The 21,905-nt window shown below is 34.7% G+C and overlaps 1 protein-coding gene across 1 annotated transcript; it reads left to right on the top strand.

Annotated features, from left to right (window-relative positions):
- Nucleotides 1-1,521: 1,521 nt before the first annotated feature.
- On the top strand, nucleotides 1,522-20,484 carry VLN3 (villin 3). The gene is made up of 24 exons (XM_081662623.1): nucleotides 1,522-1,887; nucleotides 2,369-2,509; nucleotides 2,903-3,002; nucleotides 4,384-4,452; nucleotides 4,535-4,771; nucleotides 4,877-5,054; nucleotides 5,139-5,271; nucleotides 6,968-7,127; nucleotides 7,367-7,517; nucleotides 7,596-7,696; nucleotides 7,799-7,957; nucleotides 9,593-9,661; nucleotides 9,741-9,809; nucleotides 11,127-11,264; nucleotides 12,390-12,518; nucleotides 13,291-13,438; nucleotides 13,807-13,817; nucleotides 13,914-14,054; nucleotides 14,136-14,261; nucleotides 15,809-15,871; nucleotides 18,167-18,271; nucleotides 19,191-19,446; nucleotides 19,642-19,883; nucleotides 19,979-20,484. Exons 2-24 carry the CDS (start codon nucleotides 2,454-2,456, stop codon nucleotides 20,090-20,092), a joined length of 2,955 nt encoding a protein of 984 aa, XP_081518749.1. The 5' UTR covers nucleotides 1,522-1,887; nucleotides 2,369-2,453; the 3' UTR covers nucleotides 20,093-20,484.
- The last annotated feature ends 1,421 nt before the right edge of the window (nucleotides 20,485-21,905 follow it).

The following is a 21,905-nucleotide window of genomic DNA, read 5'->3' as shown; positions in this document are numbered from 1 at the left end:
TGTTGCAATTATTTAGGAATGAGGAGATTATTCAATTTGTATTTTGTGTAATTGCAAAATACCAACTTTTTGTAATTACTGTTTAAAAATTTATATTAATGTAATTGATGTAATAGTTGAAGTTACAATTAACAAAAATAAAGGGAAAAATACTGAGTAATTAAAACATCCTTTTTGATCGGTTTCCCTTGTGATTGATGTAATTAAAACGTTATGTAAGAGTTAAATTTGAATTAATGTAATTAATGTAAGTATATATCATTAATATAAGAGTAAGAGTAATTAAAACATCCTTTTTGATCGGTTTTCCTTGTGATTGTTTGATTTGACTAAATTTTGACTTCCTAATTCCTATGTATGCTAAGCCAAATGGACAAAATATGATTACAATTAAAAACCTAATCCGACCATATGATTGATATTACCTTGAATATTAGTACCACGTATGATGCATATTATTTCTTTGTGAGAAAATTAAGAAGTACTTGTACTCAATACTCCTTCCATTCCTGAAAGATTCTTACATTTGATGATTTACGTGGTTATCAAGGAAAATAAGATAGTGAGAAAACAATGATTAGATGTCACATATACAAAATATTAAGACATTAAATCAACGTTGAAATAGAAATATTTTTGTTAGAAGTATGTAAATAAATTTTTTGTAAATAGAAATACGGATTAGTTGTTTTTTTTTTAAGGGTACGGACTAGTTGTTCTGGGAGTAGGTAATATTTTGGAAAATGAGAATCATCAATCAATACTATATATTAAAATAATCTCCAGGAATATTTTAGAATTACACGTGTCACGTTTACATTAAAATTTTTTCCTCAAAATACTTTTTATTTTTTTAATTATTTTCCTTAGAAAATAAAAAGATAATTGATGAAAAAAATAAAATAAACAACCTTTTTCAAAAAAAAAAAAAAAGAAAAAAGAAAAGAATATATAACCTAAATAATAGAACAATAACAACAAATTTAAATAAATTATATATTAAAAAGATGCACAATCTATAAACAAATACAAACTTATAATAATTTATTTATAAATATAATTTTTTTCCTGTGAATATCCGAGCTTTGCTCGGACGAAGAACTAGTAATTGTAATATTAGAATTTGGAAGTAGGTATTGCAAATTACAAATTTAATATTTTTCCTAATTCTGTTAAAAAATTCATGTCCGTTCGTAATTTTTTTTTTTTTTTTTATAGATTAAAAAAATTAAACATTAAAAAGTCCTCCTCACAAAAGAAATTCCTAATGTAAAATCGCTTGCTAAAGACAAACGTAAAATAACAAGCACTCGTACACCCGTCTTGGCCGTATAAGCTTTGTTTCGTCTACAAGTCAAGTTCAAAGCAGTCAAAAACTCCAAAGAAAAGCAAAGAATACAAAATTCCGGCACCCAAATTGTCTAACCCGACAAAACCGGTACTACCGGCCCACCGTCATAGTCACCCCTCGTCTTCCTCATTTAATTTTATAACACACCAGCCTGTCTTAACAACTAACCCCCCATTTTCTCACTTTATTACCAAATTACCCCTCCATTCTTCTTTCTTTTCTTTCTTTCCATTTTCATCATCATCAATCTTCTTCTCTCACTGCAAATCTCAAACCATCAAAATTATTTATAAATAAAATAGTAAAAAGAAAAAAAAGGAAGCAATTATTCAAATCCACTTTTTTATTTTTCTTTTTTTTTTTTTTTGGTATATCCAACACCCCACCTATTTTTCCATAAAAATTGCCAGCTCCAAAGGACATTTTCTCTCTCCTCTTCTCCCTTTTTCTCTCTCCTCCTGCAATTTTCGTGCTCATTTTCGCCTTTTTTCTGTTCATCATCATCAAGCCTCGAGATCGTTGATTTGTTGATTTAGGTTTGATTTTGATTGTTTTGTTTGATTCTAGATCTTTCTGATGACTTGTTTGAGTTTTTTTGGTTGATTTTTGATTGATTTTGCTGTTTTTTGATTGATCTGAGGTTTTAATTTGAATTTGTTTTGGTGTTTTTGATCATTTGTGGTTGATTTGTAGCTTTATTGCTGTTTATTTATGCGTGAATTTGATTAATTTCTGTATTGAATTTGATTTGATCAGCTTTGAAATTGATAAGAAATGGCAAATTATAGTGTTAGTTTTTGAGACTTTTGATGCATGATTGAGGAAGAAGCTTCTTATGTAATTAGCTGTTGAATTTTTGATTGTTTACTTTTGGTGGGAAAATTATTGATTGTTTGAAGTTAAATATCTGAAGAATGTACCTATGAATGTATATGTGTCCTCTGAAGGCTCTGATGTTTAACTTTTGCTTTCTTGTTATTTTCGCTTGTTTGTAAATCGTGTTTTCGGGTTCTGCAGTATTGCTGTTTGGTTGCTTTGATTTATTACTCGAAAGTACGAGTGTAAGAACTTTTTCCTGCTTCCACTGGTTAAGAAATCGGCGATGTCAAGCACTACGAAGACTACGGATCCTGCTTTCCAAGGAGCAGGGCAGAAACCGTATCCTTAATTAATCGAATACTTGTAAATATAGATAATTTCTGCTGCTTAAGTTGTCAAGTTTCGGGTTTAAGTGGCACGGGAAGTGAAAATGAGAGTTAGTTTTAGAATGATGATTGGTTTCCAATGCATTTTCTATGCCAATCCCCTCAATTCTTTGTTTTATGACAAGGCTGAGGCTGTGCAGTTCACGAATCACTATGCCTTTTGGGAATTGAACTTAACGCTTGAAATTCAAGGAGGTATACATGCCATACATTTGAAATGCATAGGCCAATTGCTTGAAAAGGATGGGGCTAATATTACTTAAAACCTACATTGTATAAGTAATCATTGTTGTTGATTTAATATTTCATGTATGCAACTTCTTGTTTGAGTCTTAACTCCTTGTAGAGGGACTGAGGTATGGAGAATTGAGGACTTCGTACCCGTTCCATTGCCAAAGTCGGATTATGGTAAATTCTACTCAGGAGACTCCTACATTGTCTTACAGGTATCTTAAATTATTTGCATTGTTTATTTTAATTTTTTTTGTTTACATTTCCAAGGATTTATTTTGTATGCTTTCCCTAATTTTGGTTGCTAAGTTACTTTTGATTTAATATGGTTCTAGTCATTATCAAAACATGTGTCTTTGTTGCAACTTGACAGTCACAGTTCAAATTTAAATGTTGATGATTACGGAATGTTGTGGCATGGTCCTTTTGGAGCTTGGACCCAGTTGTGATTTGGCTGAAAAAATAAAAGTGTCTGACTATAATCTGTAAATGAGCTTCTTATGTGAGTAATGATAACTGATAACCTTCGGCTGCACTATAATATTTTTGAATAGGTGGGTGGGTGTTGGTAAGATTTCTTCTGGTTCTTATGGATGTCAAGGAACCATTGTATTGCACAGAAATGTCTTGTCTGGATTTTCCTATCTACATCTTAACCATACTGAATCGCATTATAATACTACCCTTGTTTTTCTAAGTTCTACTTTTTTTCTGCTTTCATCCATCTAAGTTCAACTCACTTTTACTTTATTTTTTTTATGATAACCTTTTATTTTTTATCATCCATAACCCCACTCGTGGATTCTGTTTTATTTAATAAATCTCTTACTCCCTATCTCTCTCCTCTTTAAAGCAAAACTACCCACATGCATGTTCTCCATTTTCACTTTCCTTGGTTTGCGTAGCTAGAACTTAGGAAAACGGATGGAGTACCTTAATACAAATCCTTTTCGGACATATATGCCCAAACCATGGTGAAGATATGATAAGACTACCTTGTCTCATTGCCTTCTTTTACTTCTGTCGGACACTTAATTAGTTAACTCTCCAACAAGGGTATGAAATCTTACAGGACATTTCATCTTGGCCTCTTCTTATAATAAATAAATAAATATAAGTGTCCGGACATTTCATCTCTATGACATCTTACCAAACAAGTGTTTTTGGCTATATTACTTGTGAAACATCTTCTTATGAAGTGTTAGTATAGATGTGGATGTTCCATGCCTCTCTTTTAAGTTTCAGTGGTTTTGTTGATGCTAATCCTTTGCTTGGGTGGCTTCTTAGCTTTTGGAATGAGGTTTGCTTGATGGAAAGGAATGAATGGGCTTATTTTTTTCGATCTCATTCTTTATGAAATTCCCAATATATATTGTTGACTATGAAATATGTCCTATACCAATCAATGCAAGAAGCTACTATGAATATTTCTTGAATCATTTCACGGGAGAAATATACTATCTCTGCTGTGTACCAGTTATCATGATTTTTTTCCTGTACCTTTATATCTGTGCAGCTTATATGTTATTGAACTCTCGTCATGAGGGCTTACATTATATTCTTCATGCCTATTAGTTTTGATACATATCTTTGCAGACAAGTTCTGGCAGAGGGGGTGCTTATCTGTATGACATTCACTTTTGGCTTGGAAAAGATACTAGCCAGGTAGGTCTTAATCTGTTTAATCATTCCTATCTCATTTTTCAAGTTGTTGTGTAGTTGACTGTGTGATTTAAATTGATATTAGGATGAGGCTGGAACAGCTGCTATTAAAACAGTTGAGCTAGATGTAGCTCTTGGAGGGAAAGCTGTGCAGCATAGGGAGCTTCAAGGTTTTGAATCTGACAAATTTTTGTCATACTTTAAACCATGCATCATACCTTTAGAAGGCGGAGTTGCATCTGGATTCAAGACGCCAGTGGAAGATGAGTTTGAAACAAGGTTGTATATCTGTCATGGAAAACGAGCTATCAAGATGAAGCAGGTACTCTGGTGTAATTTCATTCTTAAATTAGCTTTCAGTTATTTATGCTGTTGGCTGTACTTTGCAGAAGATAAGATTGCTGATATTGGTACTCTGGATGTGCAGGTCCCATTTGCTCGTTCCTCTCTAAATCACGATGATGTTTTCATCTTGGACACTAAAGACAAAATCTATCAGTTCAATGGTGCAAACTCCAACGTTCAAGAAAGGGCAAAGGCTTTGGAAGTTGTCCAGTTTCTTAAGGACCAAAATCATGGAGGGACGTGTGATGTGGCCATTGTTGGTATGAGAGAAATTTTTTTGTACTTTCTCCCTACTGCATTTCTTGTTGGTTTGATCTTTTTCTAACCCATGGTTATTGATGTAGATGATGGAAACCTACAAGCTGAATCTGACTCTGGTGAATTCTGGGTTCTATTTGGCGGTTTTGCCCCAATTGCTCGAAAGGTCATTAGTGAAGATGAAGTTATTCCTGAGGAAATTGCGGCTAAGCTTTATAGGTACTCTCACTACTTTAATGTTCTTGCAATTAGAAATCGTAATTTAGGTCTTAACTGCATACTCTTTTGTATGTTAATTTCTGTTGTATGGACATTAAATACTCCAATCTGGATAACATAATAGCTAGTGAAGATTTCTCAATGCCGTTGGTGTTTTTTGGATCAAGTTGGTTCTGATGTACTGCAATTTACACTAGAATATTTCTGCATTCCTGAGTAATTGGAATTTGGGGTAGTGAAGATATGCAATTGTTGGAAGATCTTAGGATTGTAACAATGGAATTTAGTAGTTGCTGCTTAATGGAAGCTGAAAGTGAGGAAATATCCATTTGAGTTGTTGCCTATCATTTACCTTGTTCAAGAGAAATCATCTCCAAATTGTTGGGTTTCTTCCCCATTTTCCCACTTTCTTTTTCACTAGCCTTTTCTAATAAGAGTATGTATGCAAGTGGAACAGTTGTATTTTGTTTTTTCAGGGAAATGAAGCTGTTGGTCTGTGAATATGACTACATGGTTGAAGTTTTGCATCTGTTAGCACAAATAATTTCAAGATTCAGCCACTGTTTCCATTGTCACTTTTGGGCCATATTCTTTTTTCTAGCAACAGTTAGCACAAATAATTTATGCATGCATTCAAAAATAGTAGAGGGGCCAGGATTTGAATTTTCCCATTATTTATGCATGCATTCAAGTGTTTCAACAGTAAAAATAATTTTAAATTTGAAACAGGCAAATCTTTAGAAAAACTACTGTACAAATGCTAAGGCTACTTATTTTAGGTCTGGACAAATGTTTTCTTCTTCTTTCTCTCAACATCACATCATCTAGTCTCTACACCCTTACTATATGGTTCCTCTGACCATGGTAGGCCTTTCCTTGCTGCTCTGCTCCTAGGGCATGCTGGATATCCCCTTGTCAATAATAATGGGCCTACTAGATCTGTTGTTCATAAATTTGGTCTTAGGCTTGTGATCTTATCAAATTTGTTTTCTCGGCAACCTGTCTTTCTTTAGTCATGAACTGTAGATCATCTGACTTTGCACTTCATTCTATTTATATGGTTTGATTGTAAACATAGAAGCTAATAGAACTTCAGAAGTACAGTGAAACTGGACTTGGGGTGGATATTATTTGGCCTTTAAGATCTCATGGTTGTAGATTTAAGTAGTTCCCTTTTTGTGATCCCTCTTTATCTCCCTAGTGGTGATTAATGTGTAAACAATGATGCTTATTGTTAAATCGGAGCTATTTTGGAGCTAGATGTCGGATGATGCTACAATATTTCTTTCTATTATGCAATAGTTGTGGTGAGCTTCCATATAATCTGGCAAGGCACAATGCTGTATTTTTGGGCTATGATAAGATCTTTCTGCAGATACTTTAATGGAATATTACCATTCTCATACCAAAATAAAGCGAGCTTAAATGCTCCATCATGCCTGGTTTCTGTTGCAAGCTTTATATCTCTTCTATATTAGCTGTTATCAATTTTAAATTGCCTGTCATGGCTGAGTATTATATTAAATATATGTAGATTAAAGTGAATAGCACATTTTATAGTTTCCGGAGAGCTCATACGCAATTGTTATATAGATGCAAACCATCGTTTTGCAAAACAGAGCTCAAAATATGATTTTAGCGGTAAATGTACTTCTATGCTTTTGTGTAATTTTGGCTTTCTGCTTTGGAACTGTAGCATCGAGGACGGTAAAGTTCAAGCTTTAGAAGGTGAACTTTCAAAAGGAAAATTGGAAAATAACAAATGTTATTTACTGGACCGTGGGGTTGAGGTTTTTCTTTGGTTTGGTCGTGTGACACAATTGGAGGATAGAAAAGCTGCTTGCCATGCTGCAGAGGTATAATTACTTATTTAATTTTCAAGTTCATCATTGTTTTCTTTTTTAGGTTGGTAGAAGACCTTCTAGCCTTTTCAAAACTAGGGATCAAACCATAAAAAATGCCTGGGGGTTGGATTAATTATGTGAGACCCGAATCCCTGATGCGCTGTTATTTGCTGATTTTCTACTTCATAAAATGAGAATTAAATGCACGTTTATTTCTTAAGACTGTATTTATCTTGCGTATTTTTTTTCAGGACTTTATTACTAGCCAAAAAAGACCTAAGACAACACGTGTCACTCGAGTTATTCAAGGATATGAGACACATTCTTTTAAATCTCACTTTGACTCCTGGCCAGCTGGGTCTGCTGCTCCTAGTAATGAAGAAGGAAGAGGAAAAGTAGCAGGTAATTTTATTCCTTCACTTGTCAAAAGGCTGGTATCTTTGTTTCTGCCCGAACTCATCTTTGTGGATGTTTTGTTAGCTTTTCTGAAGCAGCAGGGTTTTGGTGCCAAAGGAACAAACAAAAGCGCTCCTGTTAATGAGGACGTTCCACCCTTGCTTGAACCCAGTGGTAAAATTGAGGTACACCGCACTGTTTTTTTCGTTTCCTGTCAATTAAAATATTTGTGCATTGCTTTTGCCCTTTAAGGACATAGCTAAAGCAAGTGATTAATAAATTCTAAGGTGTGGCGAATCAATGGTAGTGCCAAAACTCCCGTGCCAAAAGAGGATGTTGGCAAATTTTACAGTGGGGACTGCTACATTATTTTGTATACTTATCACTCTGGTGAGAAGAAAGAAGACTACTACTTGTGCTGGTGGATTGGAAAGGATAGCATTGAGGTAAGCTTTTAATGCATGTTTTGACTTTTTTTTTTTTTTTTTCTGGGTAAGGATTTTTGCATCCTCTGTCTGTGTTATGCTAAGAATTAGGATGATCCTTAGGGGTCAGACTATGCTCAAACTTCAGACTTTGCCACATCAGCTTTGCATTCAGTTGAATCAATTTTTAATCGCCCAGACTCATCTCAAATTCTCATAAAATTCCCTCAAGTTTTATGCTTTGTCCCTTAGACTCACTTCAGTCTATAAAATACTCTTTGAATACACTGAGCTTTTTAGCATTTGATATAATTTGATGAACTTTACACGTGACAGCAAGTAATTGAATTATATATGAACTATGAAAATCCATTTGCCAAGATAACTGCTTAAGTCTTGTACTGGGTCTTTGAAAATATTGAAATCAATGACCCTTTCTTTGGCTTCCCAAATGTTTTTCCATTTTGTCAAAATCTTGCCTTGAGACTTCATCAAAGATTTTGCCTCTGACTACCGTTGAGGTTGCCCTTAGGCCATAGCTATTATCTCCCTAGAACAGTATATTTTAGGCAACTAAGAAGAGTGTTGAGAAAAATTAGGGAAAAAAAAATTCACAAACCAGATTATGGAAATACTATAGTAAGACACGATTATATGGATAATTATCAGCAGAAATCACCAATAACAACCAAGTCAACATTCAAAAGGTTTTCTAGATTTTCATCATCAAAACCCAAAGGATCAACAGTATGTGGTTAGAATTAATGAATTAGGATGAGAGATAAGTAAGTAGCTACAATTTGTCATCTGATTAACTAGCTAGGGAAGATTGCCCTATCACACTGTCAAAACCATGTCCTTGAGGTTGAAGGTAGTCTGAGCTAGCAAACACCTAGCTAGTTGCTGGTTGATAATTTCAATTTTTCAACCCCACCCCCAAACAATGTTTTGGCGGCAATGATTTTTATTTCAAATTTTCGATTTTTGGAACACCAAGACTACTGGAAGACTCAACTATTTGATTGGACATGGAATGGTGTCCTAATCATTCAGTTTTAAACCCATGCATTCGAGGTTCTTGGTAATTTGAGTCTGCAACCATCTGCTTGTCTCTAATGGCTAATTGATATTTTAGAAAGAAAAAAAAAATCAGGAGAGGGTGTAAGCTGTGAAATGCAGTATTGATTTGGTTCCCTATACGAGAGGATATTCTTTTCTGCGAGTTCTTCCTCTCTCTTTCATGCATACATAGTTGATAATCTAACTTGTTTGAAATTAGAAGTGAAATTGTAAGCACTGTCTCAAAGATAATAAAAGAGGTTAAAAAAGGGGTACAAAGTGACTAAGTTAGTGTATGTGATCCTACATAATCAGCCTCTGTCTTCCCATGTGAAATACATCCATTTTTTCCTATAACCTTTGTGCATGTGTGTGTGTTTTGTCACAATTATCCCTGAAGAAAAGTGCAAGTGCTTCATTTCACACTCTAGATGTGTCCACATATATATATAAACGTGTGTATTATTTTCTGAGAGAGAAAATTATTGCAGCTCAACAGAATTCAGTATATTACTAGTTTTCTCTAGTACTTGCTTTTGAGTTTTCTCATACTTCGCTTCAGGAGAAGTTGAGCTTCCTCTAATTTCTCATTTACAGGATGACCAGAAGATGGCTGCAAGGTTGGCTAACACAATGTGTAATTCACTGAAAGGAAGACCTGTCCTGGTATCATCATGTTTCCTTTGATTGCATTATTGGAATATCTAACATGCGGGTGGCTAATTTGAAGATTTGACTGGTGCAGGGCCGTATTTTCCAAGGAAAGGAGCCACCTCAGTTCGTTGCAATATTTCAGCCTATGGTTGTGCTAAAGGTAGTTTTTTAAAATGCACTTGTTTCAAAACAAGTAAACCTTAGTTTGATTATGGTGTGGTTAGCCACATGATGTGACCACTTCACATACAAGATAATTAGTTGAGTAATATGGGGTTACCTCGACAGACGTGGGGTTACTCCAATTAAAAAATGGGGTTACTTTCATAAATAAGTTGAAAGACTTATATCAAAAGAATAGGGTTTTCTTTAATGAATTAATGGGGTTTACTATATTTTTTTAATTAATTGACATTATTCGTATAATGAGTTTGAGTTATTTTTGTGGACATAATGGGGTTACTCTTATGAATAAACGAGGTTACTCATATGAATAAATAAAACATACTCTTATAAATCAATGTGGCCATACCGTGTAGCTTTATTAAACTAACATAAATCCTAAGAGAAAGACACTTTTGTATCTTCAAAAAACATGGTACAAGAGTTTCTTTATGTAGCTTTATTAAACTACCGTAATTCCTAAGAAAAATATACTTTTGAGTTAATCTTAACTGTACACTAAATAAACAAATGCCACCAGCCTTCTATTATTACTTCCTCCGAATTTATTTTATTTTATTTTTTTTATTTATAGATGCATCACTTTCTAAGTTTTTAGAAGTTTCAATTGAGATGTTTAATTTCCTATTTGGTTGATAATTTCTGTCTATCTCTCTCGTATCACATTGCCCCCCTACACTTTTTCAATATCTCTCTCTCCTTTAAAAATTGCCTAGAAGCCATCGAATTCAAAAGTGATGCGCCTTTAAAAACGGAGGAAGTAAAAATTATTCTAACATTAAACAATCTAAAAGCGACAAAACTAAGAATCCAACTACAAGTAAAATTCTTCTGGTTATTGCCACTTGATCTTAATGGTGATCACGCACATGATCACTTCAAACCACTAAATAAATACTTCCTCCGTTTTCTTTTACTTGCAACACTTCCCTAAAAAGGAAATGTCACAATAGTTGCAACACACTATAAAAGGAAAGTTACTTTAAGGAAAAACTATACTATATCCCTTATTTAAAGCACATGGCCCACTAAATTACACTTCTAACAACCACTCATCCTATTTTAAAGTTTATTATATCATGTAAACCCTACATTTCTTAATTACCGCGCTAAAGGGTGTGTTGCATCTAAAAGGAAACGGAGGAAGTATAAACTGATCTATTATATTGATTGCAAGTTTGAGCTGTAAAATAACCCATACCAAAAATTCAAATAAATAAAATAAATTAATTATATTGAATCTTCTGTGTTCACTCCAATATATTAGCTCTCTGAATTCTGTTTTTGTATATAGGGTGGACTGAGCTCCGGATATAAGAAGTTCATTGAAGAGAAAGGGTTGACTGATTCAACTTATCCAGCTGATGGTGTTGCATTAATAGAGATTTCGGAAACTTCCTTGCACAATAACAAAGCCATGCAAGTTGATGCGGTATGGTTACCTGTTCGTTAGTAGTTTGAGTACGTTCAATTATGCTTTGTAATGTCTCACCTGTAATCATTGCGTCATTTCAGGGTTCTTAGTCTTCTTTTTGTTTGGTACAGTCAATTGCTTGAAAGGATTTCTTTTGGAACTATTCTGAACATCTGCATTTTGCAGTACCAAATCTTGATTAGGATGCCTTGTGGAACTATATGAAGTTCTTCCCTTTGCATTGCCTAGTTTTTGATTAGAATCTGGGATAATTTTTATGTAACAGTCAATTGTCTGTAAGGATGTCTTGCGGAACTATACTGAACTTCTGCTCTTTGCATCACCAAGTTTTGCTTAGGGTGTCGTGTCAAACTATTCTGAAGTTCTGCCCTTTGCTTTACCTGAATTTGATTAATATATGGCTGCCCTTGCTTGGAGCCTCTGTTTGTTAATACACTACGATATTTACAGTAGATTAACTAATTCTAATATAGATTCAAAATATCTACACTTTTTTTATTTTTTCAGTTGTTATCAGTGCTAAATTAACCTGAAACGTTCTTGTTGATCATGATTATGGGAATGATTATGTAAGCTTAAGTTGTATTTGTGTCTCATCTTTGCAGTTATCCTTCTTGTGTCTAGGAACTGAAAGCTGCTTGCTATAACTCTTCTATATTCTCTCACTGACATATTGGACATACTCCCTCCATCCTTCGAAAAGTTTCCAATTCTCTTGGAAACATAATTTTAGGAGAGTAAGTGGTGGGGTTTTATAAAGTACAAGTGAACTAAAAATTAAGTATACGATATTCTTTATTGTTTTTCATTGAGATGAAAGAAATTGGGGATCATTGTATACGTAGGGTGCAAAGAAAAAGAATATAATAGATCGAAGAATGAAAAACATTATTAGATTATTTGGATCCAGGGAACTTGAAATGTATCTGTATAACAAGCAATAAGAGAGATATGGGAATTATTTTGTGGGATGGAGGGAGTATTTGTTTACCTGACTTATTTTTTTCCCCTTCAGATATAATTATATTTTTCTGGATTGTCTGATGATGACTTCCTTATTAGTTGTTAGTTTACCATTTTATTATAAACCATCGTCCATATTGATGATCGCATTCATTTCAGGTTGCAACATCACTGAACTCCTACAATTGCTATATTTTGCAATCGGGCTCTTCAATTTTCACTTGGCATGGCAATCAGAGCACTTTTGAACAGCAACAACTAGCTGCTAAAATTGCTGAATTTTTGAAGGTTACCCTTTTTTGCTTTCATATTTTTTAAAAAAATATTAGCATCATGATTGGATGCGAGTATGTAACTTTTTCAAGAATTATATAGAACTTGTGGATAAGTTTATTTCTGCACCCCTTAACTTTTGCTGCTGTTATCTTGATGAATTTCATCACCCTGGCATCATAGAAAGGCATGAGTTAGTGCATAGCAGAAAATCTTTTGGTGTATGAGAGACTGGGAGATGATGCCAAGTTCCAAGACCGCTACTCCATATGATTGTGTCAATATCAAATCTGATAATATTATCCATCATGAACTTGGAACAATTTGCTAAATCCTAAAGTTTTATTTAATTGTCTGTTTTGAACTTTTTACTTGCCAACAATTAAGTCATCTTAGTATTTCATAAAACCACTGAAAAAACTTGAAAGTGGAGTACTTTGTACTTTGTTGCCAATTGACAAACTTGTGGTACAGTAGAGTGCATGAAAGGGTTTTTATATTACATATCCTGTTAAGGATAATTGGATATGTGTTTGACATAGGGACATGAAAGTAAAACGGAATATCTGAATAACTGGGATTAGAATTAAGTGTGTCTTTTGCTTTATGACATGGATTTGGCTTGCTGGCATTTTTATTATGGCGTGTTTTGCTGAGAAGCCCATTGGTAATATAGGCTTGATAAACGAACACTCTGGAAAACCTTTTTAGCTGTGATATGTTTGAGTATATTTTTAAGTCTGCTCATTGACTGTAACTGATGCATATTATTGGTTTTTATTGTCAGCCCGGAAGTACTACCAAGCATGCCAAAGAAGGAACTGAAAATTCCATATTTTGGTCTGCACTTGGAGGGAAACAACCTTACGCAAGCAAAAAATCATCTCAGGAACTTGTCAGGGACCCACACCTATTTTCCTTTTCTTTTAAGAAAGGTTTGATGCTAGTCTATACCCGCAATAATGTTTTTCACCCTACATCTCCTGTATCTGCATAAAGCTCATTATTGTGCTCATTAATGTCAGATTCTAGTATCATTGGGATTCCAAACAACCCTGAGAGTTGGAAGGATTTGATTACATATTAAAAATAAGGCCACAATAGTTTGACATAAATGTACATTGAAAATGTGGAAGGAGAGCTTTTTATTCGAAACAATACTTCCATAAAATGAGTATAAAACTAGATAAGGGATTTCAATTTTTACACGTTTTTTCAGCTTCTTATTGATTATCTGATTAAAGTTGCTTCCTTACTGATACATTGGCTCCTGTTTTTTTTTGCCCTGGCCATTGATTTGCAGGAAAGTTTCAGGTGTGTGTTACATTAAATCGCCTTGCCAATTGCTGAAATTCTCAGACCATATATATGAGAGTGTTTAATTTTTTTGGATCATATATGAATGTGCAGGTTGAGGAAATCTACAATTTTTCCCAAGATGATTTGTTGACTGAAGATATGATGATACTTGACACCCATATTGAAGTTTTTATTTGGCTCGGTCAGTCAGTTGATCCCAAGGAAAAGCAGACAGCTTTTGAAATTGGCCAGGTACTTTATAATAAACAAGTTTTGAATAATAATTTTGTAGGTTCATATGAATTGTCATCTTTAATTCTTGTTCAACTGCAGAAATATGTTCAGATGGCTGTGTCACTAGAAGGGATATCTCCATATATACCTCTTTACAGAATCACCGAAGGAAATGAGCCATGCTTCTTCACAACTTACTTTTCATGGGAACCAGCTAAAGCCATTGTAGGTGCATCTAATCCTAAATAAAGTATATAGTTGCATACTTCTAGTATCTAAACGATCCTACTGGATGCTAGCTTTACAAAATTCAAAGTTGCCTTTTTAAGTAATTGAGATTTGAGATAATTCTTGAAAGTTATATTCCGTAGTTGGACATAAGTAAGATTGCATTACAAATCATTTTGTGAAGCTCTTTATTCATTTTTTATTTAGTTACTTTCAATTGTTTATGGTGATAACAATAGGCTTATAAAGCATCGTAGGTCTTTCAGACAATCAATGTAGTTTTACAACAAGCTTAATCACCCAATTTGCATAAAAGTTGCTCCTTTGTAAAGCTGACTTATGTGTGATCTAAGGTGACTAGGAAGCATGTTGTTCACAACTATACAATACACCCGCGTACAAGGTTTTTTTTTTTTTTTTAAGCAAAACTCTTTTAGCTGAGTGCTCTGAGTTGTAAAGGGTTGTTACGTATTTACTGAAGAGTTCAGTAGAGAGTTGATATATAGAGAGGAAAGCATGATTTGGATGGTACGAGAGGTGTTAATTTTGCTACATCAATTGTGTCACTTTAATAAATTTACAGCTCCTCAATGTATATTACTCATAATTACAAGTTGTTTTGAACTCCTGCTGTATCTGTATGGCATCTTACAACTTATGTAGCCCCACTTTATAGATGCTTGTAAGTTGTACAATTGCCTGCTAAATAAGCTGGGATTTGTTTAAGTCAGCTAACAAGTCTTCCCTTTCAAATCAAAATTTGTTTCATTATCACTTTTGTTTGTTTACTACTTTTTATATGTAGAGGTATTAACAGATTTAACACTAAAATCATGATAAACCCATGCAAGTGATGCAACTTGCTTCATAAGTACTAGAATTTCCTTCATGAGAAAAGCTTGTGCCTCTTAACATGCAGCTCATGATTGATTGTTATGAAATTAGTAAAATATTGATTTGCATTAATTAAATTATATTTTGTAGCTATCAGTCAATCATTGGCTGGTGGAAACTCTAGACTTTTGACATTAGAAGTAGTAAGATGACTAAGATCAGCTTCTTTGAGTTAGTCATATAAGAGTTAGCTTCTTGATGGGACATAGGATTCATAGTGCCGCTTGTTCTTTTTTATTTGTTTGAGCCTGGTCCTTGTTCCATCGTGTTAAGGATTGGAATCTTATGCAATCATCATTATCTTACATACACTTGTATGCGTTGGCTTCATCTATGAGTTTGCTTCTTGATGGGATTGCTGATTTATAGTCTTGGACTCTCTATTTTCAATTTTCATCTTGAGTAGTTTGTCAGTCCCATATTTTTCTCAATTTTGTGGAGAAGATTGGTATTGCATGCCATATTATTTTGTGCCGTACATCGTGTATGTAATGTGCATTTGTGCAAGTTGTTTTGAATTGTAATGGCTTGTAACTATTTCCAAACAGGCCTTGCCTTTTTTTTTTTTAAATTATTTATTTTAATTTTTTATTTTTTATTTTATCTTTTGGTTCTGTAGCAATTTCTCATGGAAAATGTTCTTCTCACAGGTTCAAGGGAACTCATTTCAGAAGAAGGTCATGCTATTATTTGGTGCTGGCCATTCTGCAGAGGTACTTCATGAAGTGATTAAAATAATAGGGTTTTTTTTCTATAATTTTTTTGTACTTGGGTTTGTTGTATGTGGTATAGCATGTGACTTTATTAACTTTTGTGCCTACCATTGCGGCATTCTTGTCTGGGTAGTCTATACTCTTTCATTACTTTACCTATGTGTCTTTTTCTAGCTTGCACCTGCCTTGGTTAAGGCAGTCTGTTAAGGTCTTCTTCTGGAAATTTGCCTGATATGTTTGTCAAGGGTTCTCTTTGGTTTATTGCTTCTATGCTTTGCAATGTCATAAGAGGTTTATTCAGGGTAAATGCTTGTAATCATGAGTTTTGACTTTTCCTGTCTCTGATAAGGGCAAGGAGCAGAAGATTGTGCACATCAAAGTGCAATACGTTTTAGCAATTCTTTGAGGATTCATCTATGGCCAAGATAAAGTTTTCTTGGAAAAGTTGCTACCCAAATTGTCTTTGGTGTCTTTATTGTTTATTTGGCTTCCCTATTTCTTAAGTTGATTGGGTTTTGAGGTGGATTAATTCATGCTTGACCCTAATGCTTATGATTTATTTATATGGACCAGCAATTTGAAATCCATAGGTTGCTACTGAATTTATTTTACTTGTCTCTCTTAATCTTGACCCATTCATGTTAAGGTGGCAGTGATGAAATGTAGTCCACCCATATTAATGGCCTTGAAAGTGGCTCATAAGATCACAGTATTCTGGGCTGTATTTAGTGCTTGATTGTTGACATATAATGTAGCCTTTTGAAGATGAGTTTGAAATAACATGTGGGCTTTTCCTAGCTTCTTGCTGAAAAAGATGGTTCTACAGACCTTACTGACTTCGCACCTTTTCTTACATCAAAAGAATTGTGGAAATGATATTGCTTGCTTTTCCTTTACTGACTTAGAGTAAAGAGCTTGTAAATGGTTCTCCAGCTTCTCCTTCAGCCAGTATTGGCTTACTTTTGACTTCCAAAGGCCCTGTATACCTAATTATCTATTTCAACGACAATTGATGTATATACACAAAGGTTGCTCGATAACTTATAGTGGTAACCATTTCTGTAGGAAGTTATTGTCTTTAAGTTTGTTAGCCGTGGTCCTGGCATAAGCCTCATTGAAAAGTAAGAGGGAAATATGTCATATGAGGTAGAGTGGTGGCATATTCGAAAGATTATAGACATTTGAAGATTATAGAGCTATTTTTTTCACTGGAAACTTGTTAAGAACCCAGGTAGCCAGGGGATGAGGCTTAGACTTTTCAAAGCATTCAACGTATCCATTTCATTCCAGTCTAGTGTGTCATTAAGTGGTGGCTCCCAATATGTAAGATCAGGAAGAATGTGTAATTAGCTCATGATTTGTTACCAATCTAGCAAGATAAAGGATGTGAAAGAAAAGAGGAAAGGATGAGTGGGAGGAAATATAAGCTGTAGCACCAAAGATATGTGATTTTGCAATCTTCAGCCTACTACAGAAATGCTCAGCCCAGCAAGGCCTATGCCAAAAGCAAAAGAAACTTTGATCAGAGAAGCACTGGCAGTGATGGGAATCAAGCTTGATACATAGGCGATAAGAGTGTGAGGGAAGTAGAATGCTGGTTATAGTGTGTGGGGATGGCGTGTAGCACCAAAGATATGTGATCTTGCAGTCTTTGGCTAACTGGAAAAGTGCTCAACCCATCAAGGACTTTGCCAAAAATGAAAGAAACCCTCGGACAGAGAGAGATGCACTGGCAGTGATAAGAATCAAGCTGGATGCATCAGTGGTAATGGTGTTAGGGCAGTAGAATGCTGGTCATAATGTGTAGGGGGGTGGTGGAGCACCACAGTGGTTATGGGGTTGATGGTGTCATTGTGAAGTGAAGGTGTTGGTGACTGATGATGGGATCGTAATATTGTAATGAAAGAGGGATACTGGGATTGTTATCCTTGCAAGGAGTAGGTTCACTGTCTACCCCTTGTCTGGTGATAGTGTTTTTTCAACCTCTGTAACTAGTTATTGGCCAATTGAGACTAACCTGTCTATTTGAGAAGGAAAACGCCGTCTTTGATTATTCTAAGTTGAACGAAAGTTGAAATTACATTGATGAGACCAGTGAAAGTTCAATCTACTTCTTAACTCTTTCTAAAAAAGGTTATGCAAGTCCTCTTATATGTTTATGGAGGGGGGGTGGTTACACAGTGCTCTTTTTTTGCAGGATGTCTGTCTGATTTATTTTGTGCTGTGTTTATCCTTGGTTGATGAATGCAGACTTGTTCAATGTAAACAGATGACCAATTGTTTTTTACTTTGCAGAGCCCAACTAGATCAAATGGAGGAGCTACACAGAGAGCTGAAGCTTTGGCGGCCTTGTCATCAGCTTTCAATCCCTCTTCCGGAGAAAAATCAAGTTCTCCAAATGTGAGTACCTGGTTATGGTTTTTTTTCCTCTCAACTTTTTTAAGTTTGAAAACTGTCTGAGACAAAAAAAAAAAAAAAAAAAGTGGGTAAGGTGTGCGAAGTGGGTGTATATGATCCGTTATAACCAGCTCCTGTCTTCCTGTGGAAACAAAACCCATTTTGTCTTTTAACTCTCATGGCTACAGTAACTGGTAACTAAAACCAGAGGGGGGGGGGGGGGGGGGGGGGGGAGGTGTTAGGAGAGTGTTAAGAGTGGAGCATGGGTAAGAAAAAGTAGGGGAAAGTGTAAAGCTAATCAGGAAACATGCAATGGTAGCAACAAAACGAAACCGATGAAAGTAGAAAGTGTAACCAACAAAAGGGAATGGAGGTATTTTGGGTCATCCTATCCTTTGCTTGTCCCTGAGCCTGGGTAGGAAGGCCCAGCCCTGGGCCTAAGGAAGAAAGGCTCAATGTACTAAAATTCAAAATTGCAGCAAAAAAAAGGCTTATTATTGAAATTCATGTAATCATGTTAAGTTGTTTCATTATATAATATTAGTATTATGCTGTATAATTTTAAATTGCATTACCCATAGCTTATTCTTCTAATATGTAATTTTGAACAGCTTTATTTTTTAAACTGTTGAAAAATAAGGCATGCTTTGATGTATGCCTAGGCTTTAACCACTGTTCATAATCAATATTTAATTGGTTGTGTGGATATCAATTTTTCCCTTGGAGAATCCCTTCTATTGTATAGATTAACTAAACGAACATTTTACCTACCCCCAAAAAGATGTATACCATTACTCTATGAAGTAAGGATCACTCAATTATCCCTCTCCTACCTATATATGCAACAGAGAATCTGTGTACTTGTTACTCAGTATATTTTCAGTTCAAAGTTATTTGATGCATGCATTCTTTGTTACAACAGAAGTCAAATGGGTCAAACCAAGGCGGGGCAACTCAACGAGCTTCTGCTTTAGCTGCTTTGTCTTCTGCCTTGAACTCATCATCTGAAAGCAAGCCTGCCGCAGCTCCTACCCCAAGGCCAGTTAGTACTGGTCAAGGATCACAAAGAGCCGCTGCATTGGCTGCTCTTTCATCAGCCCTTACAGCTGAAAAGACACCTGATGTATCTCCTCCCCGGTCTACTAGGAGTCCATCTCCGCCAGCTACTACCCCTCCTGGTGAGTTTCTTCCAATTAAAACGTATTCTAGCTCATTTTTACTACCTATATAAGCATTTTCAATTAAAACATAAACAAAATCTTTATTTTCTCCTTTTATTTTTTCGTAAAATGTTTTGCACACCCCCAACAAAAAAGGGGTAAAGAAAGTAAAAAGGAACCTTGCTTGATAATATCTTCATTTCTTTCTTGCAGCTCAGGAAGAGACTGAAAGTGTTCCAGAGGTGACTGAAGAGTCGCAAGAAGCTACGGAAGAAGTTCAAGAAACTGCGAGTGTGGAGCCTGTACCTGAGAGCAATGGAGAAGAGTCAGTATCTAAAGATGATGCTGAACTGGAGGACTCCATTTCTGGAAGTACACAGAGCACATTCAGTTACGAGCAACTGAAGGCTAGATCTGAAAATCCTGTCACAGGAATTGATTTTAAGCGCAGAGAGGTTGGTCCACTCATAAGATCTGTAATTGTAATTAACTGTATAATTATTTTTATTACTTTGATCCCATTGTCATATTACTTGTTTCATTACCATAGGCCTATCTATCTGAGGAAGAATTCCAGTCTATTTTTGGTGTGACAAAGGAAGCATTTTATAAACTTCCGAGATGGAAGCAAGATATGCAGAAAAAGAAGTTTGATCTGTTCTAGTCTCAAATGTGCTGCTGCGCAAGTTCGTGATCTTTTTGTAAAAGAAGTGGGTCGTACAGTACATTCAGCTTGGTTGTTTTTCTGTACGGTTCCTGCAGGTTGGTTTGTTTCTATAGCTGTTAATATTGGTGTTGATTTTGGGATACTGGTCAGAAGAGTATTTTTGTATCTCTTCACTTATTCCATTTGTTTTAGTTTTTATTTATTTTTATTTTTTTTTAAGATGTGTCAATCATTCTTTTCTATATTATAGTAATCATGTATTCTAGACAATTAAACAAGATTTGATCCTTCTGTCCAAGGGTGTATATGCACTGGATTGTACTGTATGGAGGTTGTGTTCAGGTTGATTATTCGAGAGGTTTAATGAAGTGTTGTGTTGATTTATGGTATGCTGTGTGTACATTCCGTCAATTACTCCTGCATCCTTACCCGCCTTCTCAACCCTCCCCAAAAAATGGTGAATGGTTACATGGCTCAAACAAACGTATGTCACTCTATAAGCAGTATGAATCTATATATGTACGAGGACATAACATTTGACTTGATGTAAATTTACTACCTTCGTCATGGTGGGTGTGTATTCATGTGAAATGAGTTTAAGTATGTTCGATCACAACAAAGTTAAGATAAAGTTCTAATGAGTCAGTTTCACATGAATAGAACAAGCCGTTAGCTCATAAGCTATAGCCAGGAAAGAATTTGCGGTGATGTCTAGCAAATTTATTTTTCATCCCTTGCAAAAATTTGTGTATTAAAGCGTACTATTCGTAAGTTGCTTAATGGATCATGAACTATGACATATTGTCTGAAAAAACTTCATACCACGCCCATGAAGCCGAACTATGTATAGTATTGGCTCACAATCAAACATGTTTTCTCTATTTAAGTTTAGTTGCAATGTTTTGAGTTTTACATTATTCACTCAACTTACACTTTTTTTTGGTTGTTTCTACTTGAGAAAAAAATTGATTCATGTTAAATCTTGTTACACAAGTTTTGCTTGGCAAGCGTAAAAATGAAACCAATAGTGTAGTTAAATGGAGGAATAACATCCTTTCTACAATTACAATGTTTCCCTTTGCAATCCCATCTGAATTGATTGACTGATTTAAATTGTGTCTTACCGATCCTTGCTATTTATGCTTAGTTAACAGTCAATTGAAGTATACTTGAACATGTTATTTCCTTCGCTAGTTGATATCGGGATTAGATCTTACTTGACTATACGTTGCTTCAGGCTATTCCCTTGTGCTTTAGTCAACATTGCACAAATGTTTAAATTGGCTTGGGGCTAGAAGACATCTTTAATACAAATTTTTTTTTATTGTTTCTACGTAGAGAGACATTCAAAATAAACTACCAGTTTTAATCAAGGAAACGTATGAACTATGAAGCCATGTTAGCAATGTCAACAAATATGTTCGAAGTGCGTTAAATTTTATGAGGTCATTTGTCGCATCTATTGCATAATTTTTTCTGTAGTACAGAGGAGTTCAAGGTTTACTTTACACTAAAATATTAAAATATTGAAAGCGATTGATGCAAACTTATTTAAAAAATTCAAGAATGCATAACTAAATTAAAATGAACCATAAACTTCATGAAATTGCTATTAAAGTGGCCTTTTCATGACCTTAGTTGTAATCCCCCGTATTTTTAAATATTTTATAAATGAAAATTTAGTTTATTTATACTATTTATTTGTTATTTTTCATAATTTAATTTCAAAAGTTTCAAATTATTAATCTGGGTCGAAAATTATTTGAACAAATTATTTTATGCACCTTTATTCTACAATTTATGTCCGATC

The sequence above is a fragment of the Chenopodium album genome, chromosome 23, assembly GCF_948465745.1.
Source record: "Chenopodium album chromosome 23, dcCheAlbu1.1, whole genome shotgun sequence".
Taxonomy (NCBI): Eukaryota; Viridiplantae; Streptophyta; class Magnoliopsida; order Caryophyllales; family Amaranthaceae; genus Chenopodium; species Chenopodium album.
This window is presented reverse-complemented; position numbering and strand designations above follow the sequence as displayed.

Excerpts from the sequence above, each read along its gene's own strand:
- VLN3 (XM_081662623.1), top strand. The coding sequence starts at position 2,454 with ATGTCAAGCACTACGAAGACTACGGATCCTGCTTTCCAAGGAGCAGGG. Across the intron at positions 2,510-2,902 it reads CAAGGAGCAGGGCAGAAACC|AGGGACTGAGGTATGGAGAA; the intron begins GTATCCTTAATT and ends AACTCCTTGTAG. Across the intron at positions 7,958-9,592 it reads TTGGAAAGGATAGCATTGAG|GATGACCAGAAGATGGCTGC; the intron begins GTAAGCTTTTAA and ends TCTCATTTACAG.